Source organism: Halichoerus grypus, chromosome 9, assembly GCF_964656455.1.
Source record: "Halichoerus grypus chromosome 9, mHalGry1.hap1.1, whole genome shotgun sequence".
Taxonomy (NCBI): Eukaryota; Metazoa; Chordata; class Mammalia; order Carnivora; family Phocidae; genus Halichoerus; species Halichoerus grypus.
The window spans coordinates 142,152,663-142,178,804 of NC_135720.1; the positions used below are offsets into that span (position 1 = coordinate 142,152,663).

The 26,142-nt window shown below is 45.7% G+C and overlaps 7 protein-coding genes and 1 pseudogene across 7 annotated transcripts; 5 read left to right on the forward strand and 3 right to left on the reverse strand.

Moving 5' to 3' along the window:
- Positions 1-3,365: 3,365 nt before the first annotated feature.
- On the forward strand, positions 3,366-6,307 carry LOC118548418 (histone H2B type 1-C/E/F/G/I). The gene has a single exon (XM_078055782.1). It carries the CDS (start codon positions 3,387-3,389, stop codon positions 3,765-3,767), a length of 381 nt encoding a protein of 126 aa, XP_077911908.1. The 5' UTR covers positions 3,366-3,386; the 3' UTR covers positions 3,768-6,307.
- Positions 6,308-7,400: 1,093 nt separating this feature from the next.
- LOC118548432 (histone H4) lies at positions 7,401-10,106 on the reverse strand. Its single transcript, XM_078055783.1, has one exon. The coding sequence runs from the start codon at positions 10,047-10,049 to the stop codon at positions 9,738-9,740; it is 312 nt and encodes a 103-aa protein (XP_077911909.1). The 5' UTR covers positions 10,050-10,106; the 3' UTR covers positions 7,401-9,737.
- A 4,056-nt stretch (positions 10,107-14,162) lies between these two features.
- On the forward strand, positions 14,163-14,834 carry LOC118548394 (histone H1.3-like). The gene has a single exon (XM_036112320.2). The coding sequence runs from the start codon at positions 14,190-14,192 to the stop codon at positions 14,832-14,834; it is 645 nt and encodes a 214-aa protein (XP_035968213.1). The 5' UTR covers positions 14,163-14,189.
- Positions 14,835-16,411: 1,577 nt separating this feature from the next.
- On the reverse strand, positions 16,412-17,336 carry LOC118548411 (histone H2A type 1-E). The gene has a single exon (XM_036112338.2). It carries the CDS (start codon positions 17,303-17,305, stop codon positions 16,913-16,915), a length of 393 nt encoding a protein of 130 aa, XP_035968231.1. The 5' UTR covers positions 17,306-17,336; the 3' UTR covers positions 16,412-16,912.
- A 192-nt stretch (positions 17,337-17,528) lies between these two features.
- On the forward strand, positions 17,529-20,455 carry LOC144379124 (histone H2B type 1-K-like; annotated as a pseudogene).
- Positions 20,456-21,558: 1,103 nt separating this feature from the next.
- LOC118548421 (histone H2B type 1-C/E/F/G/I) lies at positions 21,559-22,081 on the reverse strand. The gene has a single exon (XM_078055784.1). The coding sequence runs from the start codon at positions 22,043-22,045 to the stop codon at positions 21,665-21,667; it is 381 nt and encodes a 126-aa protein (XP_077911910.1). The 5' UTR covers positions 22,046-22,081; the 3' UTR covers positions 21,559-21,664.
- Positions 22,082-22,348: 267 nt separating this feature from the next.
- Positions 22,349-22,972, forward strand: LOC118548409 (histone H2A type 1-B). Its single transcript, XM_036112336.2, has one exon. It carries the CDS (start codon positions 22,377-22,379, stop codon positions 22,767-22,769), a length of 393 nt encoding a protein of 130 aa, XP_035968229.1. The 5' UTR covers positions 22,349-22,376; the 3' UTR covers positions 22,770-22,972.
- Positions 22,973-23,544: 572 nt separating this feature from the next.
- On the forward strand, positions 23,545-24,501 carry LOC118548403 (histone H3.1). Its single transcript, XM_036112330.2, has one exon. The coding sequence runs from the start codon at positions 23,657-23,659 to the stop codon at positions 24,065-24,067; it is 411 nt and encodes a 136-aa protein (XP_035968223.1). The 5' UTR covers positions 23,545-23,656; the 3' UTR covers positions 24,068-24,501.
- Positions 24,502-26,142: the final 1,641 nt, after the last annotated feature.

The window sequence follows — 26,142 nt, forward strand, 5'->3', positions numbered from 1 at the left end:
GGAGATTGTGGGATGTGTTTACATTTCAAAGACATGATAAGATTTATAATTTCAAGGGACAGAGAAAGAAAGCAAAGACATTTTTTCCTAGAGTTTCAGGGTAATTGCTATTTAGAAACTTACTCCCCCCCCTTTTAAAATCCAGAACAATTTTGTTCCAATATCCTATTTTTTTAAATAATATCCACAAACATTTTGAAAGGAATATGCAAGGTTTGGAGATTGGTAAAGATAGGAGGGCTTTAACTTGTTTCTAGAGTTGTAGAGATTTTTTGTAGAGATTTGTAAAATAAGGACAGAAGAACTGGATTATAGTCTGAATATCAAGGGATTGGCCCATCTTTTTAACTGAATTTGCTTCTTTAAAGATTTTATTTATTTATTTGAGAGAGAGAATGAGAGAGAGAGAGCATGAGAGGGGGGAGGGTCAGAGGGAGAAGCAGACTCCCTGCCGAGCAGGGAGCCCGATGTGGGACTCGATCCCGGGACTCCAGGATTATGACCTGAGCTGAAGGCAGTCGCTTAACCAACTGAGCCACCCAGGTGCCCCTGAATTTGCTTCTTTATATCACAGAAAATTTTAACTAGAATGGAAACCAAAATATTTATACCTTTGTAGTCTATCTAAAGCATTTTAACAAAAGCCTTCTTTTTCTGGGTACACAATTTAAACTTGGCTTCTTTTAGCTCTTAAATATTGGCATTTTGCAAATCATTTATAGGATGGCCTAGGTGATATTTTGGTTATATATTTCCTCAGAAGACAAAGTTGTGAATATAGTCAAATAATCTTTCTAATTCCTCTCTAAATTTGGTAGGATCTTTTGAAAGTAGAGGTAAAGGGGCTTTATAATTTAAAAGCTCTGCTGTTGTGCAGGGAGACATGATTTTGTTGTTGTGTTATGGGTGCGGGGAGGGCAGGGAGGGCAGTGGTTCTAGGATACTCCTGCAAAGGGCATTGTATAGGAATGCTTGAGGCTTGGCAGAAGCTGACTACAGAGCCCAGGTAGGCAGGAGCAAAGCGACCCTTATTGCTAGTCTCCTGCTGCTTTTTGTTAAACTCTTTTTCTGGCTTTCAGCATTTACCTGAGCAACCTATATACTTTGAACCTAGAGATTAGGCCAGAGTGATCTCTGTAGATCTTGTAGGAAAGAGGAATTAAAATAGGCAGATGCAGCCAAATTTTAATGAGAATTTACATTGGTTGTGGACATTTCTTTTTATCTTGTGTCTGATTTCTGTTCTTTTATTTTGTCAATGGAGTCCCTAAGGTGAGCCATTATAAAACAGCTGAGAGATATATATATTATATATATATATATATATATATATATATATATATATATATATATACAGCCAATTTAAAGGATCCATTGTAAAAATAAATAAAGGATCCATTGTGTCACCATTGATAAGTAGGATCTATTAACAGTGATTTAAACCAATAAGCCTTTTAATGGCTTAACCAAAGACACAGTACGTGTCCAGAGAGGGCACAGATGATTCAGCCCACACCCTCCACCATTCCAAAATTTTACTTATGAAATTGGTCTAAGAAAGCAAAAGCTTTCATTGCACAGATGGTAAGGATGGTATAGTGAATGTCTCTGGTGTCGCACGAAAACATGACACATCTCCAGTCACACACCCACTAATCTGTGATACCAGGTGGGCGCTTCTGGAATGGGACTTTCCAGCACCACCAAGCAAGGAATGTTGAAACAACAAAGATTCCTATGGGCTGGAACCTCTCATGACAAGCACCCTGAGAGGTGACACAGCTGGACAGAGAGAAAATCTGATCCCCAATCTATTAGACTGGCCATCAAAGTGCACCCTGGTAAGTGAACCCTCCAGATGGTGGAGACCAAAGAGAATATTCACATTAGTCAAAAGCCAAGCTCTTAGGACATAGAAGAAGACAAAAGGAAAATATTAACAGATTTAAGCCTTGGGTCTCCTGGAACCACACTGATACCCAGGAAGTATTTGCTGTGGGGTTGGGACTGTGTGTTGTTTTATAGTGCACTACACGGAGATTACTTGAGGTTGGGGGTGACCTAGTGTCAATATAACCCTTTCCGTGACCAACGTATCCTATCTTGGGAGTCTTTCTGAGCTAGCCAGCTCTCTAACAGCTTTCAAGTGCTCAACCCATGCCCACAAATTATGGGGCATTGCCTTCTAAGAAGTCCCTTAGCAACAGACCACAAAAAACACAGAAGATGCAAAGGAAAACAGAGAACATATATGGGAGAAAAAGGATCAGTTAGTTACTAAAGAGTACTCCGCCAAATTAAGCAGAGTCACTTAGCCCAAGTAACTAGTTCCACAAATATTTTCTCCTGCTAATCTAAATTTAGAAAGAGAGAAAAGAACTCTCACCACACTTGCTCCATCAGATTCCACAGAGATTGGAAGAGGCTGACAGGGTAAATCTTACCTGGTCCCAGCTATGTGGCAGATGTCCCAGGGTCTCTAAGCTGCTGCAGTGTCTGGGGCATGCAGTATCCACTGAGTTAAAGTATCCTGCCAACTATGCCAACTGTTGGGGAGCAAGCATTCCTGTCCCCTCAAAGCTCCTTGAAGCTTGACATTAAAAAATTAACGAGAGAAAACCAACTTTATACTGTACATATGGGGAATCCACAAAGACATGGAAATTCCCAAGACAAACAAAATGAGGTATATATATGTGATTCTAAACTAGGGGAAGGAGGGTGGGAGTTTGAGATTTCAGAGGAAAAGAATGCACGTCATATGGCAAAGAGAAGAGCCGATGTTTGGTAATTAGATGACTGCCCTGCCATAGAGATGGGTCACTCGGATAAAATTTATCTCTGTTAGTAACCCTTATTCAGAGAAGACCCCCCCCCCCAAATTTAGATTCTTCTCTATGGTTAAGAGAGGGATAAAAATTTCTTAAGTCTGCAGGGTGTCAAGTGCCTTCAACTCAAAATAACGCACATGCTAAAGAGGCACATTGAAAGGGCAGTGGCCTGTCCTGAATCACTACAATATAAAATAAACTGAACATGTTATACACTAGGATACCTCCCTGGCATTTCAAAACACAAGAGAACGTGATTTCTAATATTGAAAGTTAATCCACAAATTAATCCGCATTGCTATTACTAATCAGAACTTCTTTTCATAAAAACTTCAACTAGACTAAAGCCTCCAGGCTGATCTGGGGAAACTGCTCTCAGGCTCTGACCAATGGGAGAGTAGAGCTCGAGCCAATCATGAGCCTGCAGGCCACACCACTAGTCGACGAATCAGCGGTCGCAAAGCGCATTCTTCATTTGCATACGATTGCCTACAAATAGGCAGGACCGGGAGGCGGACTCCATTTTCTGTTCTGTCAGAAGAAAGCGCGGTCAGGATGCCCGAGCCCGCCAAGTCGGCCCCGGCCCCGAAGAAGGGCTCCAAGAAGGCGGTGACCAAGGCGCAGAAGAAGGACGGCAAGAAGCGCAAGCGCAGCCGCAAGGAGAGCTACTCGGTGTACGTGTACAAGGTGCTGAAGCAGGTGCACCCCGACACGGGCATCTCGTCCAAGGCCATGGGCATCATGAACTCGTTCGTCAACGACATCTTCGAGCGCATCGCGGGCGAGGCGTCCCGCCTGGCGCATTACAACAAGCGCTCGACCATCACGTCGCGGGAGATCCAGACGGCCGTGCGCCTGCTGCTGCCCGGGGAGCTGGCCAAGCACGCCGTGTCCGAGGGCACCAAGGCCGTCACCAAGTACACCAGCTCCAAGTGAGTGTGTCTTCCGAGGCACAGTCAAACCCAAAGGCTCTTTTCAGAGCCACATAATTTCACCAGCAGAGCTGTGCACTGCCGCGCGCTGCGGCCTCGGCTTGGTGTTCACTCGGGTTAATGGGGACACTGGGGACTCGATCGCCCGTCGCCCGTTCTCGGGGGTGACGCTCCCCGCCTGTGGCTCTGACAGCCGTGACCGGTGCGTGGCGAGGGCCCCAGCCGCGGGGACGACCGGGCACCGGGCCGGCTGGCGCTCCCTCCCCCAGCCCGCGGGGCTCCCGCTCCCCTCCCGAACGTGTCCTCGGGCGCGCTGGCTGCTGGCGCCGACTCTACAAGCTCCTCAAACGGCCGCGGAGTCTCCGGGCTCCGCCTTTTGTCGAGTGTCACCCTACGGAGCGTACGCAGCCACCGTGACATTTGAAAAGCCCGCCGGCGAAAGGCGGGACTTCCTGTTCCGGTGTCGCCAGGCTCGCGCCCCGGGCTCTTTGTGTCGCTCCGCTCCTCCCCTCCCCCTCGCCCGCCCGCTTCCCGGGGCCGGTAGGGTCCTGGCCGAGCGTCTGTTCCAGGGCTTTAAGTGTGTGTTGGCGGCTGCAGCTCTCCAGGAGGGACACAGGTTCTTACCACTTTTTCATCGTGCCTTGTCGCCTTCCTTCTTAGGCTGCTCTGAAAAGGCGATCGTCACTGCACTTGATGGTTAGTTAAGAATGCATTCGTCTCCCCCCTCCCGCCTGACTCGCAGATGACCCGCCACGGTCTCCTCCCTAGTACAGCCCCGGAATAAGAAGGCCGGCTCGGCAGCCCCCAGTCCGCCCTTTCCTGTCACTTGCGGGTCTCCTTCCAAGCCGTCCACCTGTCCTGTCTCCAGTTCTTGCCCCCCAGCTCCCTTGAGCAGCTGTGTGTGGGGAGGTCCCAGAGAAAAAGACAGGGACCCAAGGTGCGTCAGAGGGTGGAGAGCAGGAAACGTGCACTCAGCATGTGAGTGTTAACATTCTGATGCTGGACACCAAGGTCTGAAAGGCTCTGGTCTGTGATCACATGATGCCAAAGAGCCTACACCCTGAAACGTAAAAGCAGGATTTGTCTCCTTCCCTCATTTCTCCAGGCACTGTGACAGAGGGGCTTCTTTCTGGAACTTAGGTGAGAAAGATTGGCTTGCCGGCACCTCACCTGTAAATGGAAACCCAAATGCACCCCAGAATAGCTAACTCTGTCCTCCAGAAACTCATAGCCAGCTTTCCAGCCAATCTGTCTAGTCTCCCTCTATTCTCTCAAAAAGGCAAAATAAGCACCAAGAAACAAGAATCTGTTTTCAGGCTGCCAAATTACAGCTGCACTTCAACTTTTTCTGATCATCTTGATTTCAGTTTGAGATGGTAGTAAAACTCCTCTGTCCATAGTGAATCTACTTTTCATTCCACAGGGAGAGCAGTTGTGTCAGAAAGCAACCTGATCATGCATGATTCCTCTCAGTGCCTCCCAGTGATCCCCCTACTGCACGAAATCAGAAATCAAGGGCTGTAGCCTACCCCTTACAGAAAACTCACACCAAACCTCAGAGAATTCTTTTCCTCCTGTTCTTTGTTTCTCCTATGCTTGTTTGTTTGTTTCATTTTTTGCTTTTTCACACTTTTTGGAATTCCCCGAGACCTCTCCAGCCTCCAGGCCTTTGCAAATATTCTCTTCCTGAAGTGCCCGATTCCACCTTTATCCCCAACACACAAACACACACACAGTTTTCTTAAATCAACAACTCACTTTTCAGCTCAATCAAAACGTTATTGGGGAAGCTGATCTGCACTGTTAAAGACTCTCAGAGCCACAAGGAACTGGCTGTATTCCCAGCCCCAAACTAATCATTACTAAGAGGCTGGGACCCTCAGGACTAGTGTGGTAGAATCAGGACCTGATCCCTGAGACTAGAGGGAAAGTCGGCCTTCCCTGGAGCACAAGGCAACGAGGAGGGGGAGACCGGAACGAAACTGAGGCTCTTAGGAAGAAGGAGGGGAAGTGGCCCTCCCAGCCTGATACCCAGGCCTTCTAGGCAGAAAGAAGGAGCATCCATCTGGTTCATTCATACTCAAATGCCAAGCACGGAATCATGTCCTGAGGATATGGAGCAGTGCTTCTAACTGAGTGTGCATCGAAATCACCTGGAGGCTTGTTAGAGGACAGCTTGCTGGCCCCACTCCCAGGGTTTCTGTCTCATCAGCTCTGGGGGAAATCTGGGAACTTGACTTTCTAACAAGTTCCCACAGATACAAATGCTGCTTCTGGCTACTAAGCTTCCAGAACATCTGATACATGGAGAACAAGCTAACCAAAGCCCCTTCCTGTGTGGACGTTTCTGGTGGTAAAGATGAGGTTATGGGATATGAGGAAAGCAAAGCCAGGCGCACCTGGGCCGCTCAGTCGGTTAAGTGTCTGCCTTCGGCTCAGGTCATGATCTCAGGACCCTGGGATTGAGCCCCGCTTCGGGCTCCCTGCTCAGCAGGAAGTCTGCTTTGCCCTCTCTCTCTGCCCCACCCCACTCCCTCTCTCTAATAAATAAATAAAATCATTTTTTAAAAATGAAGAAAGAAAAATCAGAGGACAGTTGAAGCAATGCCCTTTTTGTCAAATACTGATGATTTCGTCTGTGTGAGGCATTAAGCTAGAGCAGTAAGCATGACAGACAAGAGACTGCTCTCAGGGGCTGAGATCCTAGTGGGAGAGGAGAGATCATAGACACACTGATTCCTCAACTCCATCATTTCAAATAGGAGTTCTCACTATGAAATTATTTGAACTAAAACAGGTGCCCCGATGCTGACTAGGTGGTGCTCCTGATGAGGGAACCAACGACCCTCATTTGGGGATACAAATTCCAGGCCAAGGAACTGATGGTACAACAAAGCTCTAGGGCAGGGAGGAGTTTGTGCTCAAGGTTGGAAGTGCTGTGAGCTGGAAGCCTTGTAAGCAAAGGTAAGGTGTTAAGTAAGAGACAGGGCTGGGGGTTAAATGGATGCCTGAACATGTTGGATCTTATGGGCCAAAGAAGGCATCTAGATTTTTATTGTGTCCTGAGAAACTCTTAGAATTTGAAAGCACTCAGGCTGCTGTGTGGAAAATGGTATTTGTGGGATTAAAGGTAAAAACAAGCAGAAGAAAGAATGGAAAGATTATTGCAATAACCCTGGTGAAATTATTGTAAGTCCTCTGGGAGGAGAAAGTCCAAAGAATTTCTTTATGAACCAGGTTTCATGGGTGAAGAGACATGTAGCTGACATTTACTGAGCACTTTACATGTGTTTAAGAGATTGTGCCAAGCTCTTTCCAAAGGCTAGCTCACTTCGTCCTCTCAACATCCACAGTATCTAGACACAACTATTCTGTCTTCTAGTTGACTAGGGATGAGCAAGGTGTGGAGCTGAGGTTAAAGCCAGACAATGTGTCTCCAGGTTATATGCCTACCCACACCTTACAAGCACTGCTGAAATTCTTGGATGAATGATGCAGAATTATAGGACAGGATGAGGATTCAGAATCTGGGACATGACAATGTTTAAATCCCCTTAAGCATTCCATCGGAGGGTCAAGTGCGTTGTTGTACATGTGAGTCTGGAAATCAGAACAACTTGGGGACTGAACATAGAAATTTTGGAGAGTTTGAAAATAGAAATTTTATTGTTGGCACACATTGAAACAGGCATTTACCCATGCAGAAAGAATAAGGAAGCGCTCCAAACTTTAGAGAGAGAAAGAAGGCAGCCAAATAGTGAGGAAGAAAACCAGGGGAGTAGAGTCACAGAAGTCAAGAAAATAGTGTTTCAGGAAGGAGGTCGCAGACAGCCTGCTGTGATGGCTATTGAGATGAGAACAGACAGTGACCTTTGCATATGGTAAATGGATCTCTCTGGAAACTCTGATTATAAGTAATAAAGAATAACCCAGATTTGGGGGACAGCTTCAGGAGTATTCCCTCTTACCTGAGCTCGAAGTGTCCCCACTACGTTGTTCCCCTTCTCTTGGGTCATCATGTATGATTGATGGTGGCATCTCCCCAGCTGGATCAATTAGATTTGCTTTCCTAGAAACTAGGAAAAGCAACAAAACAGAAAGTCCTGCCTTCTCGGCAATTTTGTAAGGGTGGTAGGAGAACATCTCCTTCAAGAGAGTTTATTTTGTTTAAATAATCTGGAATTGAGTTTTTATGAATAGATCCACAAAACGTTCATTAATTCACTTGCAACTTCTCAGGGATATATGTAAACTCATGCTATGGTCACATTACTTATCCTCCATTGTCTCACTCAGTGACACAAAAAAATATTAAATTATCCTCACATTACCTATGAGGGAAGAGTGGTTAGTGATTTGTCACAGACGACAAAGATAGAAAATGACAGTTCAAGACTTTAAGAGTATGTCTTCATGGGTTAAAAGTCCCCTTCTTTTTTTTCTGGGCCTCTCTAATTTCATGGAGAATAACAATAATAGTAACAGTAATAATAATAAAAGAGAAAACATAGAGAGTTTACCATGTGCCACGCACTGGACAAAATGCTTTGATTTTATTCACCCCAAACCCATAAGGTAGCTACTACTGTTATCCCCATTTTACAGACGAGAAAACAGAGACACAGAGAGGCCAAGTGACCTGAACAAAGACAACACAAACACAAAGACTAAGCATCCTTCTGTACAAGGTTTCCAGTTTCTTTTTTTATTTCTAAGGGGATATTGGGAACTTGTAAACTTAATCTATGATTTGCTCAATGACATAGACTATTACATACCTAGAACTTGTTAGTATATTTACCAAGACTGGTGATGGAAGACAGTTTCGATGGGCCTGTAGAAAAATTCATGGACTTCTTCCTGAATCAGGCTGAAAATAAACCTCTCACTGTTTTTATTTACCTCCAAATCATGTGAGATTGAGTCAGTTTGGACTTTCAAGCTTTAAGACAGTTATTCCTGTCACACAGGACAGATCCACTGTGATTAATCCAGCTCTGAGGGGGCAACTCTCCTCCTCCTGATCAATCCAGGACTCTTTTTCCTTCAAGTCGTTTTGCTGTCCCCTAGGACCTGATGTCTGCTAGATCAAACAAGATCACCTTCTTAATTGGTGGGAAAAGTGAAGAAGGTTTTAAAGCCCAGACCTGGGAGTGACTTCTGACTTTTCTTGATCTTAGGCTCATTCTTACCTCTGCTGCCAGATAAAGCCAGGACATGTTGCCTAAGGGTAGAAAGCCATCTGCCCAGCTACGCCTTTATTATGTTCAAGTGAACAAATTTTTTATGGAAAAAGGCCAGGCTACCCCACAATGAACCCCTAAGATGCTTCACAAAACCAAACACATTAGGATGACACCACAAAGTACTAAGCAGGCGGTCTCTGCCATGTTTACAGTACCAAAGGACAAGAAAGGGCTAACGCACTTGAGGACTGCTACCTTAATTTCTCACTGCTGATGCCTAAAGGAGGGATTTGAATCCTGAAGGCCTGGGTTTGAAAGGACAGATCAGTAAGGATGTGCTGCATGCAGACAATAGGGCCCTCCCTGTAACTGAAAGGAAGTGACCTATTAAGTCTAAGATTGAGACGATAAGCCCAGACACTTGTTAAAATATAAACCCTTATAATGACATTTGTCCCAAATACATTAAAATTTCTCTGAATCTTTAAAAGTACTGGATGGAACGCAGTTGAGAAGCAAACATGCGATCTCCCCCATACCACCTCTCACCAAACTGATGAGCATAAAGCATCAAATTTGAAGATGTGGGGACAGTTGACTATGACAACATACAAACAAATCAACAAAAATAATGTGACTTACAAATTAGGAACACTACCAACACCAACGCCAGAATAAAATGAAACATGCAAAAAAAAAAGTGAGCAACCCTTTGGCGACTAGATAGGTGGCCCTGAAAAGGGCCTTTGGTTGAGAATCGCGGTGCTCCGGTGGGGAGACGGGAACGCTCAGCCCCCGAAGCCGTAGAGGGTGCGGCCCTGGCGCTTGAGCGCGTAGACCACGTCCATGGCCGTGACCGTCTTGCGCTTGGCGTGCTCCGTGTAGGTGACGGCGTCCCGGATCACGTTCTCCAGGAACACCTTGAGCACCCCGCGGGTCTCCTCGTAGATGAGGCCGGAGATGCGCTTGACGCCGCCGCGCCGGGCCAGCCGCCGGATGGCGGGCTTGGTGATGCCCTGGATGTTGTCGCGCAGCACCTTGCGGTGCCGCTTGGCGCCGCCCTTGCCCAGGCCCTTCCCGCCCTTGCCGCGGCCGGACATGGCGAACAACACTCTCCTGAGCCGGCCAGACACTGCGGGCCGCGGCGCCGCTCAGCCCTTTTATAGCAACGCGCCGGACCTGTTTGGAAACCGCGAGCGCAGGGGCGGTCACCACCCCCAGCTCCCGCCCACTGCCTCGTTCTCTCTGCTCGGCGCTCTGCGCAGCCGGCAGGCGGGGCGCCCGAAGCCATAGTCCGTCCCGGGTGGGGGCGGGGAGTCATCCCCCAAATCCTCCCGCGGGGGCGTCAGTGCGGCGTGTGCCTGCAACACTGGCAGCCACCACGCGGGGCACCGACGCACACGCTTTCCGCAAAGAAGCCTCCCGTTGTCCTTCCCGTCGCCCGGACAGCCCCAGAGTCTCGAGTCACTACTCGCTGCTGTCCCCAGGAGACGCTTGAAATAAACCCTGGAGCTCATCATAGTCTGTTGCTAAGTGTCCCTGTGTCTCACCGAGAGATCGGTGTCTGCTTCCCTAAGGAAGGCTCGCGGGGACGCAGCCCTGCGGGGGGAACTCAGCATAACGTTCAGCGCTTCAAAGCCAGATCAGGTCCCACCTCACTGAAGGCCGCGCTGAACGTTGGTAAACGCGTGTGTCCCAAAGTGACGAGAACCGTGCTCTGCCGGGAGTGTCACGTTGGTGCTTGGAGCGTGTGCTTGGTGACGCACCGCTCGGGGCCCGCGCGGTTTCCGCCGCCGCGTTCTATGCTGCAGCCGCGCGCAGAGCCGAGAGCCAGCTCTGGGGACAGCCGGCGGCCTGGCCGCCCTATGACCTCGGGCAGTCTGGCCTCGGGTTTTTCTTTTCAAATGTATAAGAAAGGCTAAGTTACAGAGCACTGGAGTTTAAAACGGATAATCCATGTCAAGTCTTTACTATCTGCAAATAAACACTCAACATTATGCTCTCAGCTCCTCCCCTCAGTAGTCACCCCTCTAAACTGCTGAGCCTAACAGAGCATCCTGGTTTGCACAACTTTCTTTCGAGAACTCCTTGAAATAATAAACACTCCTCATTGAGGAGTTCCAGTTGAATTGCTGAGATCTGGCTTCTCCTCCAGGGTCTGTGAGGAGGACCTAGTTCATCAAAGCTGTTTTCTGAGTTTATGGTGCATGGGGACAAATTCCTGACGGGGGTTCTTCCCTTGGAAACCGTGACAGGATGCAGGGCATCTAGGAACTTGTATAGAACAAAAATTCCAGCTCTACTATCCCCCAACTGAACCTTAGCACTTCCTGCATTTATGAATACAGGCAGCAACCAGGGTGATGGGCGGGACCTGGGCTTGTGCGTATCCCGGGCGGCTTAAGCTCTCAGTGTTTCCAATACCATTTAGACACGTCATTCCTACTACACTGTGGTAATTCTTGCTCACTAGGGCAATCTTTGACTTTAATGGATTAATAAAGAAACACATCTGTTAACACATCAACGGTTTGGGGTTTTGATAAATTTGATAATGGTTTTGTAATATAATTCTTTTCCTGTGTGATCCTATGTATATTATCTTAAGCACTTAAAAGCATTGTCCTGGGAAGGGGCCCATAAGCATATGCGAAGAAGTCCATGACCCGAAATGATCAAGAACCCTTCTTTGGGATCTTCAGATCCTTGAAAGACTCTGGGTTTTGAAAATGTACAGAGAGGGAAGACTGTCAGAACAGTGCACAGATCACACATCCTAGCCCCAGAAGATGGAGAACTGCCTCCAATCCCCCACTTCGGATGACATCTCCCTGCTTCTGGAGTCTCAGTCCAACACGGCTAGTTTTGGTGAAGGGGCAGAGCAGGATCAGGAGCACCATGGCCATATCAGGAACTAGTTCCAGTTCTGGTCTATCATCCAACACCGAGTCAGACTCCCCTAGCAACTCAGCTGACTGAAGAGCAACAAATTAGGATAGCTCAAAGGATAGGCCTTATACAACATCTGCCTAAAGGAGTTTATGACCCTGGAAGGGATGGATCAGAAAAAACGACCCGGGAAGGTGTTATCTGTGTGATGGACCATGTATCTCCTGGACTGTATGGATGACTGGTTGGTTATGTACAGATTATCGGGAGAGTGTAGTCCGGTGTACGGAGGTACAAGAGCAAATATCCAGAAGCGCCCAGAAATACAAGTCTGACAGTTAAGCAGGAGGACAGACCTGAAGGGAGACGCTTGGAAGTTAACCACATCAAGGTAACTCATGAGCCCATGAAGGTGATTGGGGCAGTACCTTGGAGACTCCCTGCGTTGACGCGGCCTAGAGACAGCTCTTCTTTCTTGGTACTGCATCTCTTTTATCTCCCCCATCATGGTTGTAATTCTGGCTCTTCTCTTTCTTGTATGGACTGACTACTGTCCCAGCCTTCCGTGGCTCAGCCTCTCTGTAATTCATACTCCTCATCGCTATCAATGAATAATCTTCAAGTGAGCTTCAGAACCAACTAGACTGAATCAAAACCACTTTAGGATTAGGAATGCATAAACCCCATAACAAGTGAACACACAAAGTAAGAATGATTTATACTGAGCTGATTGCTCACCTCATCTCTCCCATTTGAATCATGTTAATATGTAACCTACAGTGACACTAATTTTCATGTTTCATTTGGATGTGCTGAAGGAAGTAATCAGTCATTTCTTGATTTTCAGGGGATCAGAATCACCTCTTGGGCTTTGCTCTGTGTATTCCCAGCATTTCTTTCTTTTACCATCTGAGGGGAACACAGATTACTACATGTTTCAAAATAAAGATACTACATTAAAGAGAAAGAATTTGAAGTGATGAAAATAAAAATTAAATGACTTTCTACCAAAAATGTATTCCCTATTCAACATTAAGAATAAGTTAATATATGGGGCGCCTGGGAGGCTCAGTCATTAAGCGTCTGCCTTCAGCTCAGGTCATGATCCCAGGGTCCTGGGATCGAGCCCCGCATCGGGCTCTCTGCTCAGCGGAAAGCCTGCTTCTCCCTCTCCCACTCCCCCTGCTTGTGTTGCGTCTCTCACTGTGTCTCTGTCAAATAAATAAAATCTTTTAAAAAAATAAGTTAATATGTGTTTCTTACAACTTTATCTCCTTGCATAAATAAGAAATGTAGTAGCGAATATAAAACATGCTTTTCAAAAATTGCCCTTCTCTCAAGTGAATTCTGTAAGTATGTGGGTGTGTGTGAGGATTTGTGTGTTGCATGTGTATATTCGTTCATTCTGTTACTTTAATAGTTTACCAAAGTTTATCTTCCCCAGGCATGGCAGATTTCTGTACCCCAAAGCTTATGAATATTTTAATTACTGACCCCCATTTAAATCAATGTAAATAAAAGTTTTTTTAAACAAATAAAGGGGCCCAACTCCCTTTTATAGCCCTTCTGGATCTCCTCTGTCACCATCTATGTTTACAGGACCAACAACCATGTCAGCAGGATCATACATTGCTGCATTCCCCATTCTCCTAGACAAATCTTGAATGCCTGAAACCCCCAAATTAACACTCCAAATTGGACAAGAAGCAATGATAAAGCTTTTTCAAAGTAATGACTGTTTTTGTCAGAATTAACTGTTATTCCAAGCTTCCGTTACTATCATTCTTGTAGAAAAATGGAGAAAGAGCCTGTGTTATTTCTCTTCATTTGAAACAGATTTTCTGGGTAAATCTCCATGAGAACTAAGCAGTTGTTGAATGTATGAGAAGCCAAGAATGTATAGAATATCACTAGAGAGCAAGCGATGGAAAGCACAAAGGGAAGAATTTATATTTTAAACGAAAATCAAGAAGTTGTCTCTCTGACCTGCGAATCTCTCCGAGTGTCGGGGGCTTTTGAAAAAAGCTGCGACTAACGTGATAAAAACTGGAAGAAGAAAACATGAAGATCTCAAAGCCTGAGGTGTCCCGCTTCGCTATAGAATATAATCGGTGTGATTCCTCCACAGGAAATTTTATTTTTTTGGCTTTCCTCGGTTGTAACAAACACAATTCCGGGACAGAGCTGAGACTAGGCTGCTGTCAAGTTGGAGGACTGAGCTGGGAGCCAATCAGCGCGCAGCGTGGCGGTTGTATATATACACACGCGCACGCCAGGGCCGGGCAGCTCAACTCCGAGACTTTATTATCCTTCTCTTTTTCTGCTTTCAGCGTCAGGAATCCAAACGCACCATGTCTGAAACCGCACCTGCCGTGCCTCCTGCCCCTTCTCCCGCGGAGAAAACGCAGGTCAAGAAGAAGGCCCGCAAGTCGGCAGGTGCCGCCAAGCGCAAGGCGTCCGGGCCCCCGGTGTCCGAGCTCATCACCAAGGCCGTGGCCGCCTCCAAGGAGCGCAGCGGCGTGTCCCTGGCCGCGCTCAAGAAGGCGCTCGCGGCCGCCGGCTACGACGTGGAGAAGAACAACAGCCGCATCAAGCTGGGCCTCAAGAGCCTGGTGAGCAAGGGCACCCTGGTGCAGACCAAGGGCACCGGCGCCTCGGGCTCCTTCAAGCTCAACAAGAAGGCGGCCTCCGGGGAAGCCAAGCCCAAAGCCAAGAAGGCGGGCGCGGCCAAGCCCAAGAGGGCCTCCGGGGCGGCCAAGAAACCCAAGAAGGCCGCGGGGGCGAGCACCCCCAAGAAGAGCGCCAAGAAGACCCCCAAGAAGGCCAAGAAGCCCGCGGCGGCGGCTGTCGCCAAGAAGGTGGCCAAGAGTCCGAAGAAGGCGAAGGCTGCCAAGCCCAAGAAGGCCGCCAGGAGTCCAGCCAAGGCCAAAGCCCCGAAGCCCAAGGCAGCCAAGCCCAAAGCGGCCAAGCCCAAGAAGGTGGCCGCCAAGAAGTAAGAATTTAGTTAGTTGAGAAAACTCTAACTGCTCTTTTCAGAGCCACACAATTAACCTTATGAAAGAACTTGGTAGCACTTGGTTTTTCCAGTATCTTTCACAATTTAAAAAACCTAAAACAAGTACACAGCAATCTGTCATAGAAACGGTCGTTGGCTCTGAAAAGAGCCTTTGAGCATAAGGTTCAAAGGCTCTGGTCACTGGCTTAAAAGAATTTACGCCCTCTCCCCGCGGATGCGGCGCGCCAGCTGGATGTCCTTGGGCATGATGGTGACGCGCTTGGCGTGGATGGCGCACAGGTTGGTGTCCTCGAAGAGCCCCACCAGGTAGGCCTCGCACGCCTCCTGCAGGGCCATGACGGCCGAGCTCTGGAAGCGCAGGTCGGTCTTGTCCTGCGGGCCGCCTTGGTGACCAGCTGCTTGCGCGGGGCCTTGCCGCGGTCGACTTGCGCAGGGCCAGCTATTTGCGCGCGGCCCGGTAGGCTTGCGGCCATCGTGCAAGCCATCCCAAAGTTAACCAAAACAGGTAGCTGAGGGAAAAATGAAACCATACCACACTCCACACTATTGTATATGAAGAGAGTCCCATTCTGATTGGACAGACATTTGCTTCCTAGGGCTCCAAGTGAAGATATTGGTAGTGACATTTCACTCCCTGAATCACATGAACTCCAAGACATTTGGAACAAAAATTAATGTCTTCCATGAAAAAAAAAAATTAACATCTTCCTCCAATGCACTAGTTTAACTGCTGGTGTTTTCAACTTTCTCTCCTCTACCTTATTTACAGTGATCTATCTCTTGTCTACCTCATCTGTTTCTTTACAATGTTCTTTGGCTTTTGAAAGCAGAACTTAATACCAATTGTTGCAATGATATACCTTGTGGGCTCAATAAAAATGTAAGGTTTGGCCCCTGAAACTGGCTTTCTTTAGATCTTTTTTTTTTTTTTTTTAAGATTTCACTTATGTATTTGAGAGAGAGAATGAGATAGAGAGAGCATGAGAGGGGGGAGGGTCAGAGGGAGAAGCAGACTCCCCATTGAACAGGGAGCCCGATGCGGGACTCAATCCCAGGACTCCAGGATCATGACCTGAGCCGAAGGCAGTTGCTTAACCAACTGAGCCACCCAGGCGCCCTGGATCTTTTTTGAAAAGACACCCTCTACATGTGATTGGCCAAGTACTTTTTTACCCTGGTTGGAGTGTAGGAAGAATAATTTCAGGTCTATTTCTTGATGTCTCTATTCGAAGTTGGATTTTTTATTATATTTTTATACAATTCCTAAATGGACCATAACCCCTGAGTTAATTTCACACTTATTACTATAATTTCATTAAACACATACTTACTCTACACTAACCGAAGTTTGTGTAAAACGGTGTTAAAAGATACCCAGAGTTGTAAATGTACAAAAAGATCACTGTGTATCTTTTTAAAGTCATACTGAAAAAAATAAAAATAAAAAAAAAATAAAGTCATACTGAACCCTGAGTTAGGAAGTTCTGTATAAAGGACAACAAATTCCAGAGCATATAGTTTTGTATTCCAGTTTCTAACTGATTAGGCACAGGCCAGTAAAGTGGGATATTGGTTTATTTTTTAAAAGTATGATTTGCAGATGATTTTGTCCACTAAGGTGGAAAACTGCCTTCAATAGGATACATTAATAAAGGTATAGTTTTATTGATCTGTAGATCACTAACTAGATTTGGATCTAAACTTTCAACAGAAACCAAGCATTACCCTTCCCACTATCTTACAGATGGTTTACAATACTGAGGGACTCTGGTATTGATATACTTTAACCTGGGACTCAACCTCTCCATACCGTTTTAATCTACAGATGGCAAGTCTTATTTTTATGGTAACTCTAAACTGAATGATTAGTTTCACCTTTCTGAGGATTTGAAGTACTGACATGTATTTATGGATTGATGAACTACCCTGCAGGGCATTTTCAATTAGCTACAATTAATAAAGAAAATGTAAGCCCTTTCAATGAGTACGGGGGTGGCTCTGAAAAGAGCCTTTGGTTAAAATGGACCCCTCAATGAATTAAGACTGTATTTTTCCACCTTACTTGCCCTTGGCCTTGTGGTGGCTCTCGGTCTTCTTGGGCAGCAGCACGGCCTGGATGTTGGGCAGGACGCCGCCCTGCGCGATGGTGACGCGGCCCAGCAGCTTGTTGAGCTCCTCGTCGTTGCGGATGGCCAGCTGCAGGTGGCGCGGGATGATGCGCGTCTTCTTGTTGTCGCGCGCCGCGTTGCCCGCCAGCTCCAGGATCTCGGCCGTCAGGTACTCCAGCACGGCCGCCAGGTACACGGGCGCGCCGGCGCCCACCCGCTCGGCGTAGTTGCCCTTGCGGAGCAGGCGGTGCACGCGGCCCACCGGGAACTGCAGGCCGGCCCGCGACGAGCGCGTCTTGGCCTTGGCGCGGGCCTTGCCGCCTTGCTTGCCGCGTCCGGACATCTTAACACTCTCTAACCAGGATGCTCCGTAACGGAAAAAGAAATGGGAGTACTAATCCTTTCAGCAAATGAGAAGCAATTATACTTACAAGCCGAATTGTAAATTGCGCGGTTTGATTGGCTAAAACAATTTTTAAGTTTGCAACCAATTACAAGACAGAATTAAACACACGTAATATCCATACTATGTTGCAGTTCGCCTTTATTTATTCAATCAAAGTCTAACTCTTTTAGCACTTCATTCGTATAGGAGCCATTAAATATTATGAGCGTTGTAACCAGGGCACGTATTTCTTATCCCAGAATCATAGTTTTTGTTCATCATGCCAGAGTCACGGAAGTCTGGTCCTATCCCCGAAGAAGGGCTCCAAGAAGGCGGTGACCAAGGCGCAGAAGAAGGACGGCAAGAAGCGCAAGCGCAGCCGCAAGGAGAGCTACTCGGTGTACGTGTACAAGGTGCTGAAGCAGGTGCACCCCGACACGGGCATCTCGTCCAAGGCCATGGGCATCATGAACTCGTTCGTCAACGACATCTTCGAGCGCATCGCGGGCGAGGCGTCCCGCCTGGCGCATTACAACAAGCGCTCGACCATCACGTCGCGGGAGATCCAGACGGCCGTGCGCCTGCTGCTGCCCGGGGAGCTGGCGCTCCAAATAATCCTGACAAAATGTCTTCAGATTTAACCCCAAAGACGCTTAAGAGCCAGCCAGTTTTTCAGCGTGAGTTGTAACGGCTTTGATAGTTAATGTAACTGCTGAAGAGGTTTTGCTTTACTTTGCTGAAAATGTTCGGCTTGCTGGTGTGGGGGACTAGCACCTAAAATACACGTACCTTTTCACTGGTGGAAAGAGAAAGGTACGAGTGTGGGTAACGTGGGATAGATTTCTCTTGTTTCTACTGCCCATTTTAACCACGAGCTTGGCCCAAGTGGTGACAAACAATGTTTCACTGAAGCTGCCAGGATGTAGTGTCCTTTACACATTGGTTCTATGAAAAGCCAAGAGGGCTTAAGAAATTTGTTAGTGCTATTTTTGTTAGTGGTATGTTGTGGTAAAAAGAAACTGGTTTATTTCCAGATTAATCTTTGTACACTTTTAATGGATTTATTTGCTTAAGGCAATATAATTTGTAAATAGTAGTAGGAACAAGCCAATGCATGAAAATTGAAAAACAAACATCACTGACTCCAAGATGGGGTCATTTAATTGTAATGAGAATTTTCCCAAGACTTGTTTAATGAAATGTGAGACCACTGGCAAAATTCCACATTACAGTAATGATGCTGGCAGTCCAAGAAAGAAACTCCTTTTAGGGATATTTTGGTGCCTCTCCCTTAAAATTAGTATTTTCCTCCAGGGTGGATTTTATATCAGCTTATTTCTGTCCTGGTCAACAAAAATTATTTTTAAATTAAAAAAAAAATTCATATGGGGCCGCCTGGGTAGCTCAGTTGGTTAAGCGTCTGCCTTTGGCTCAGGTCATAATCCCAGGGTCCTGGGATCGAGTCCCACATTGTGCTCCCTGCTCAGCAGGGAGTCTGCTTCTCCCTCTGCCCTTCGCCCTGCTTGTGCTTTCTCTCTCTGACAAATAAATAAATAAATAAAATCTTTAAAAAAAAAATTCATATGTCATTCTAGTAACACGACCACTGCCCTAGCATATGCAGACATATATAATAATGGTAATGGGAATTTACACTTTTCTCCTTGTAATTAGAAATGTACTTAAAGTTATAACCTGCCATGAATGGTATGCCACGTGAATTAAATGCTAAGGATGCACATACAAAATATTTTTAGGGGTTCAACCCAGGTAGCAAAAAAGTAAAACTATTTTATATTCTTGTATAATTTCTTCCATGAATAACAAACTTTCTACTCCCCACACAACACAAATGCACGCACACACACACACAAAACAACATACACAAAGAACATATACATTTTCAAACAAAACAAAAGCAACAAGGAAAGAAATGTAAAAGAATGAAATCTAACAATACCAGGAAGCTGTATATGAGAGCTTCTATTGTTATAGTCAATTTTTGCTTTATGTATTCCCAGAAGTAAACAAATATCTAAACAAGGTATATATGACCTTCCCCAGAGTACAAGAACACCCTGAAAGTATCTATGGTAGTGCGTCCATATATTCTTCCCGCTTGTAGAACAGAAAGTATATAGCTTTCTATCAAATTCTAAAAACACTGGGACCTACCGTGCTAGGCAGAAAAATGCCATCGCGATTATCTTTAACTCCTAACCTCTATGGGTCCGTGAATATGTTAGGTTCCATGACAGAGGGCAATTAATGTTGCAGATGGCAGTAAGATTGCAAATCACCTGATTTTTTAAAAGGGAGATTATCCTGGATTATCCAAGTGAACCCAGTATAATCACATGGATACTTAAAATTGGATGAGGGAACCTGAGTACAGAACCAGAAAGATAACAGCCCGAGGACTTGGCCAGAGATGGCTGGCCTTGAAAACTGAGAAAAGGGGCCCTGAGCCAAGGAAAGAGGATAGCCGATAGGAGCTAGAAAGGGCAGGCAAACAGATTTCTTTTGATAGACCCCAGAGAAGAATGAAGAATTCCTGACCTTGATTTTAGCTCAGTGAGATCCATGCCTAAATGCTGATCTACAGAATTAGGAAATTATAAATTTGTACTGATATAAGCCACTAAATTTGTGATAACCTGTCAGACCAGCAATAGGAAATTAATACACCCCCATAGCTTAAGAATTATGGATTCTGTATTCACTGAGGTTCTTTAAGATTACAACTACACATATATGTAAATTTAAATGTATACTTATTATCAGAATTATTATAGATGCATGTAAATTCTTCCTAAATATTGCAGGCTCCCGTAATGTTGAAGTTTCTCTGATTTTGAGAGCAGCATTTTACACTTCCTTTTTTCCTGGTGTTTAGGATGTCTGGATTTAAGAGCAGCAACTCTAATTTCATGGAGTAACACTTGCTCCACTCATTGTAGTATTATTACTTCTGATTATAATTCTACTTCAAAAAGCTTGCATTTATTATATATGAAGTACAGGAGAAATGGAAAATTTCACCTCATATTGTTCATAAAAACCTTCTGAATTGTAAATTCCTCTAAAATGTGTATTTTTATTATAAATTATTGCATTTTGTTTTCACAAGTGTCCATAGTTTATTTTAATTAATTTATTATTTAGTAATATTTAGTAATAGCCTCATTTTATAAAGTGAGGCACAGTGGGTGTGAGAACCAAAGCTCATTCACATGGCAGAACCTTCACACCGAAGTCTTCTCTTTCAAAGGTGTCTGGATAGAATTCAAAGACACTTCATATCAAGTAGATCTGTCAACACTTTAGTATTTTTACATCGATTATCTCCTTTCTCCAGCACTAAGCTACATATCTCTTTTCTTCGTGCATTCTTTGTTCAGCTTTCCTTAAGTGTCCTGAGTCAGCCAAGAAGAAAGGCTTGGTTAGGCTAGGAGAGGAAACCCCACATCCCATAGGACTGCCGCTGCCCTCAAATTCAATTCACTTCTATATCCTGGAATACTTACCCTGCCTGGGAGAACTGATGGTGGTAAACCTGAGACTGTTAGTCCCTTGAAAGCAAAGAAAATATCTTATATGATTATCAAAGTGCCTGATGGAGAGAGGAAATGCAATAAACAAATGCTTTCAAATGTAAAGTAGTCATGGCCTTTATTTAAATCAATGGAGGCTTGGAGCCATGCATCGCTCAGGAAAATGGAAAAGTATTGATTTTTACAAATATAATTTAATTAAAAGCTACCCAGGTTTTCAAATACTTAAAAGCCAAAACTGAGGTATCCCAGAGACAACTGAAGGCAAAAGTAGGGGTTTGGGGCACAAAAGAAAGAAAAAGTTAATACAACCTGTAAATTTGGAAAAGAGGCCAGGTGGAATTCAGGCTGACAAGTTAGGAGGGACAGGAATGTTAACACTTCTGGGAGTGTAGAAATCAGAGGGTGGTGGAACTAACTGCTACTGGCAGGATACAAGACCCAGGGGTAGGGTGAGGACAGGAGCACCTTCTAACTCCTCTCCAGCTTCCATAGCATTCTGTAGACTGAAATGGAAATTGAATGTATGCAAAGTTCCAGGCCCTGTAACTTGGACAATAGAGACTAGACGTCTTGAAGCAGAAAAAGACGTACATGCTTTTACTACGCGCGTGGGCATCGGTTGTTTCTCCTATAAAAGGACAGTCTCCAAACAAATTCAATGTCAAAAATATACTTAAGGTTACAACTCTTTGGATGAAAATGTAGGTGGCTCTGAAAAGAGCCTTTGGGGTTGGGATCACAAGACGCTTACTTGGCAAGTTCACTTGGAGCTGGTGTACTTGGTGACGGCCTTGGTGCCCTCGGACACGGCGTGCTTGGCCAGCTCCCCGGGCAGCAGCAGGCGCACGGCCGTCTGGATCTCCCGCGACGTGATGGTCGAGCGCTTGTTGTAATGCGCCAGGCGGGACGCCTCGCCCGCGATGCGCTCGAAGATGTCGTTGACGAACGAGTTCATGATGCCCATGGCCTTGGACGAGATGCCCGTGTCGGGGTGCACCTGCTTCAGCACCTTGTACACGTACACCGAGTAGCTCTCCTTGCGGCTGCGCTTGCGCTTCTTGCCGTCCTTCTTCTGCGCCTTGGTCACCGCCTTCTTGGAGCCCTTCTTCGGGGCCGGGGCCGACTTGGCGGGCTCGGGCATCCTGACTACCAACAATTCGATTGACAAAGCAAATAAAAGTACGAAGATGTCCGCCTACATCCAGAGTCTCCTCTTTTATAGGCCATCTATGCAAATAAGGCATGCAAGAATATCCGAATCTGATTTGATAATGAATTAGTGACGGGGAATATGTAAATTTGAGTGCGTCATATCTCCTTTCTTATTGGTTGGATTGCCGAACGATGACCTTAACCAATCCCAACTCGAGTTTTCCACTTCCGTCCAGCACTATAACTGGCATCTTTTTGCTGCCTGCAGGACATTTCTTTTCTCTCTTCCTGTGGGTTTTTGCTCTCAGATACCACTCGCTATGTCCGGACGCGGCAAGCAAGGCGGCAAGGCCCGCGCCAAGGCCAAGACGCGCTCGTCCCGAGCCGGCCTGCAGTTCCCGGTGGGCCGCGTACACCGCCTGCTCCGCAAGGGCAACTACTCGGAGCGGGTGGGCGCCGGCGCGCCCGTGTACCTGGCGGCCGTGCTGGAGTACCTGACGGCCGAGATCCTGGAGCTGGCGGGCAACGCGGCGCGCGACAACAAGAAGACGCGCATCATCCCGCGCCACCTGCAGCTGGCCATCCGCAACGACGAGGAGCTCAACAAGCTGCTGGGCCGCGTCACCATCGCGCAGGGCGGCGTCCTGCCCAACATCCAGGCCGTGCTGCTGCCCAAGAAGACCGAGAGCCACCACAAGGCCAAGGGAAAGTGAAATGTTTGCAACACCAGCAGTCCCTCTCTTGCAAATCAAAGGCTCTTTTAAGAGCCACCCAAATTTTCTGGAAAGCGCTGAAATACTTAAAAACCCTAGGTGACGTGTTTATTAAGTCTTAGCCATTTGATTACACGCAAATCTTGTTACACGTAACCTGCTTTAAAGTTTCCTATTTTAAAAATTGGGTAACTCCTCCCGTTCTTGCCACAAAGTGTTCATTTCCAATTAAAATGTTACTTACATCTGTGCTATAAAATTACATTCATGAAATAAATTACATAAAACGTTTGCAAATGCACAATTACAATTCTGTCAGGACATTACTTAGGGATGTAAGCTATGTATATGACAGAATTACAGTAATCGAGACCAAAATATCAACATGTTGAGACTGTTTAATATAAAAGTGTACAGTTTACATACAAATGTACGTAATTATATATATACTATATTCAAACTTGCGGTCAGAAAGTCTAAAACGTATGAAAGAAATGAGAGAACAAAGGAGAGATACCTGACCAATCACATGTCATGGCGGGCTGTTTAAATTTTATGGCAGCCTGCCTTCTTACTAAAAATTATTTTACCTCTTCGTTCTTGCCTTTTCACAAAAAAGAAATGAATGAAGTACACTCATATCAACTCTAAATGAAATCTCGCTTTTATTAACTCCATTTCAAGTAAACTAGGAGTAAATATAAACAAGAAAGAAATTTTGATTCTATATTCAAATCTTAGTGGAAATCCAATCATTTCTCGCGAAAGCAACCGGAGAACCAATCAGATCACAGCGCGGGACCTACGAACCACACTGGTCTATAAATACCGTCAGAACGGCCGACTTGCTACTCTCCAGTCCGTTTCCTCCTCTGTGTGTTTCTGACATGGCCCGCACGAAGCAGACGGCCCGCAAGTCGACCGGCGGCAAGGCCCCGCGCAAGCAGCTGGCCACCAAGGCGGCCCGCAAGAGCGCGCCGGCCACCGGCGGCGTCAAGAAGCCGCACCGCTACCGGCCCGGCACGGTGGCCCTGCGCGAGATCCGGCGCTACCAGAAGTCCACCGAGCTGCTGATCCGCAAGCTGCCGTTCCAGCGGCTGGTGCGCGAGATCGCGCAGGACTTCAAGACCGACCTGCGCTTCCAGAGCTCGGCCGTCATGGCCCTGCAGGAGGCGTGCGAGGCCTACCTGGTGGGGCTCTTCGAGGACACCAACCTGTGCGCCATCCACGCCAAGCGCGTCACCATCATGCCCAAGGACATCCAGCTGGCGCGCCGCATCCGCGGGGAGAGGGCGTGAGCCAAGGCTGTTTTCTCTGGACTTTGAAAAAGGCTCTTTTCAGAGCCACCTACTTTGTCAAAAATCTGTTGTAATGCTTTCCTTACATCTCCCTTCCTGAAAGTCTTCTCTTTTTCAAGAATACTCAAGCCGTATTAGATGCATGCAGTGAATTTTATAACAATCTTGTTTGGATTCATAGTAATTGTGTGTAAGGTTACATAATCCATCACTTAGTTTTAGAAAGATGCTTTACTACCCACTTGCCAGGATGTTTTTCAAACTCTAGTTGTTTGATAAGAAGGCCACAGAATGGCTTTTAGATATTACAAGATAGGAACTTCCCTATTGACCTGCAGCCTTCTATCCTTTTGGAGTGTGAAAGAAAAGGGCAACACTTACTATTATCACTAAAGTCAAAGTCTAGGTGAATCAAGTGAAATGCATAGTTTTTTAATGGGTCTTCAATCCACTGGGTAGGCCTCAGTAGCCTAAAAAGCAAATAAAGGCCTGATTTTTTTTTCACATGGAGAAATTGTTTTTCATGCCCTTACGTTATGCACTATCAAAGTATAAAATTCGAAATAATAAGCCAAGTCTCATATAGTGAGTTTTTCTAATATATAAGTCATCAATAAGGGACTATCAGGAAGATAAACCTAGTTCAAAGGAGTATAGGACATTATCAAGACTATCAATAGTTCGGGGCGCCTGGGGGCTCAGTCTTAAGCGTCTGTCCTCGGCTCAGGTCATGATCCAGGGTCCTGGGATCGAGCCCCCCGTCCGGCTCTCTGCTCGCCGGGAAGCCTGCTTCTCCCTCTCCCACTCCGCCTGCTTGTGTTCTCTCTCTCACTGTCTCTCTCTGTCAAGTAAATAAATAGAATCTTTAAAAAATAAAAAAAAAAGACTATCGATAGTTCAAGAAAGTGAAGGAAACAAAATACTCCTCTTTGACATAAAAATCTGGGGTTCAAGGCAGTTAAGCAAAAATCACAGGAAAAGCTCCTTCCACCCTTCCTGCTTTCTGCCCTAAGGCAGGATATAAAGGCTATTCTGGAGACCTCTAGAATCTTAACAGCCCAGAGAGACACCAGAGGACTCAGCAAACAAACCTTCGTTTCCTCCCATATATGCATCTATTGTTCTTTTTCAAGATGCTGTATAAGCCGCAGTTCTAAGGTACCTCTTTGGATTCCCTGGGTTTCTCCCACGTGTATATGAAATATACATTAATAAACATCTGATTGTTTTTCTCTTGCTAATCTGTGTTTTGTAACAGAGGCCCCAGCCAAGAACCAAAACGAATGGAGGGAAAATTTGCCTCCCCTACAAAAGATTGAAATAAAACCAAAAGAGCAAATTTAGATCAAAAAGGGTTATTGTCCTATAGCACAATTACAACCTCTAGATAATCTTTTCTACTGACATAATTTCCATCTCCAACAGACAAAACTCACTGCAATTATCAACTTCCTACAAATTATCTAAATCTTCATAGATTTTTCTTAGACACTAGACCCCAATGAATAGTCAAACAGAAGCACATTCTCTTAAAATAAGTTAAAAAACACTTGGACAGGCCTTTTAGACTGTGCTCAATATGACCACGGAAAGAAATGCAGTCTATCCCTTTACGTTAACCTGATATTTAGGTATTTCTTAACAGGTTTCAGAGCTGTCCTAGTCTGTAACCAAAGTCTTTTTCCCTTGGCCTCAGTGACCCCATGCCTGATGAAGAATCTACTTTCCCATCTGCACTTTCAACCTTCCTGCTTACCAGTGGTGATTTGCCACGCTACAGAGGGACTAGTGTTCAATTTCCCAGGCCTAAAGAAGTAGAGAGGACCAGCAGCTTTATGACACCCTGTTTATCTCCAATGAAGTCAAAGTCATATGACATCACTTGTTTACCTTTTTTCAAAAAGGTGAAATTACCATTCAGAATATAGAAGATAAACATGTGACAAAGAGTTTACTTAAACCATCATTGACTGAAAAAGGTAAAATGCTCTGATCAGTTCAAAGAATATTTAAGAGATTAGGGTACTTATAAACAATTTAACATAGAAATATTGGAGTAGGATTGTTGAATGAGG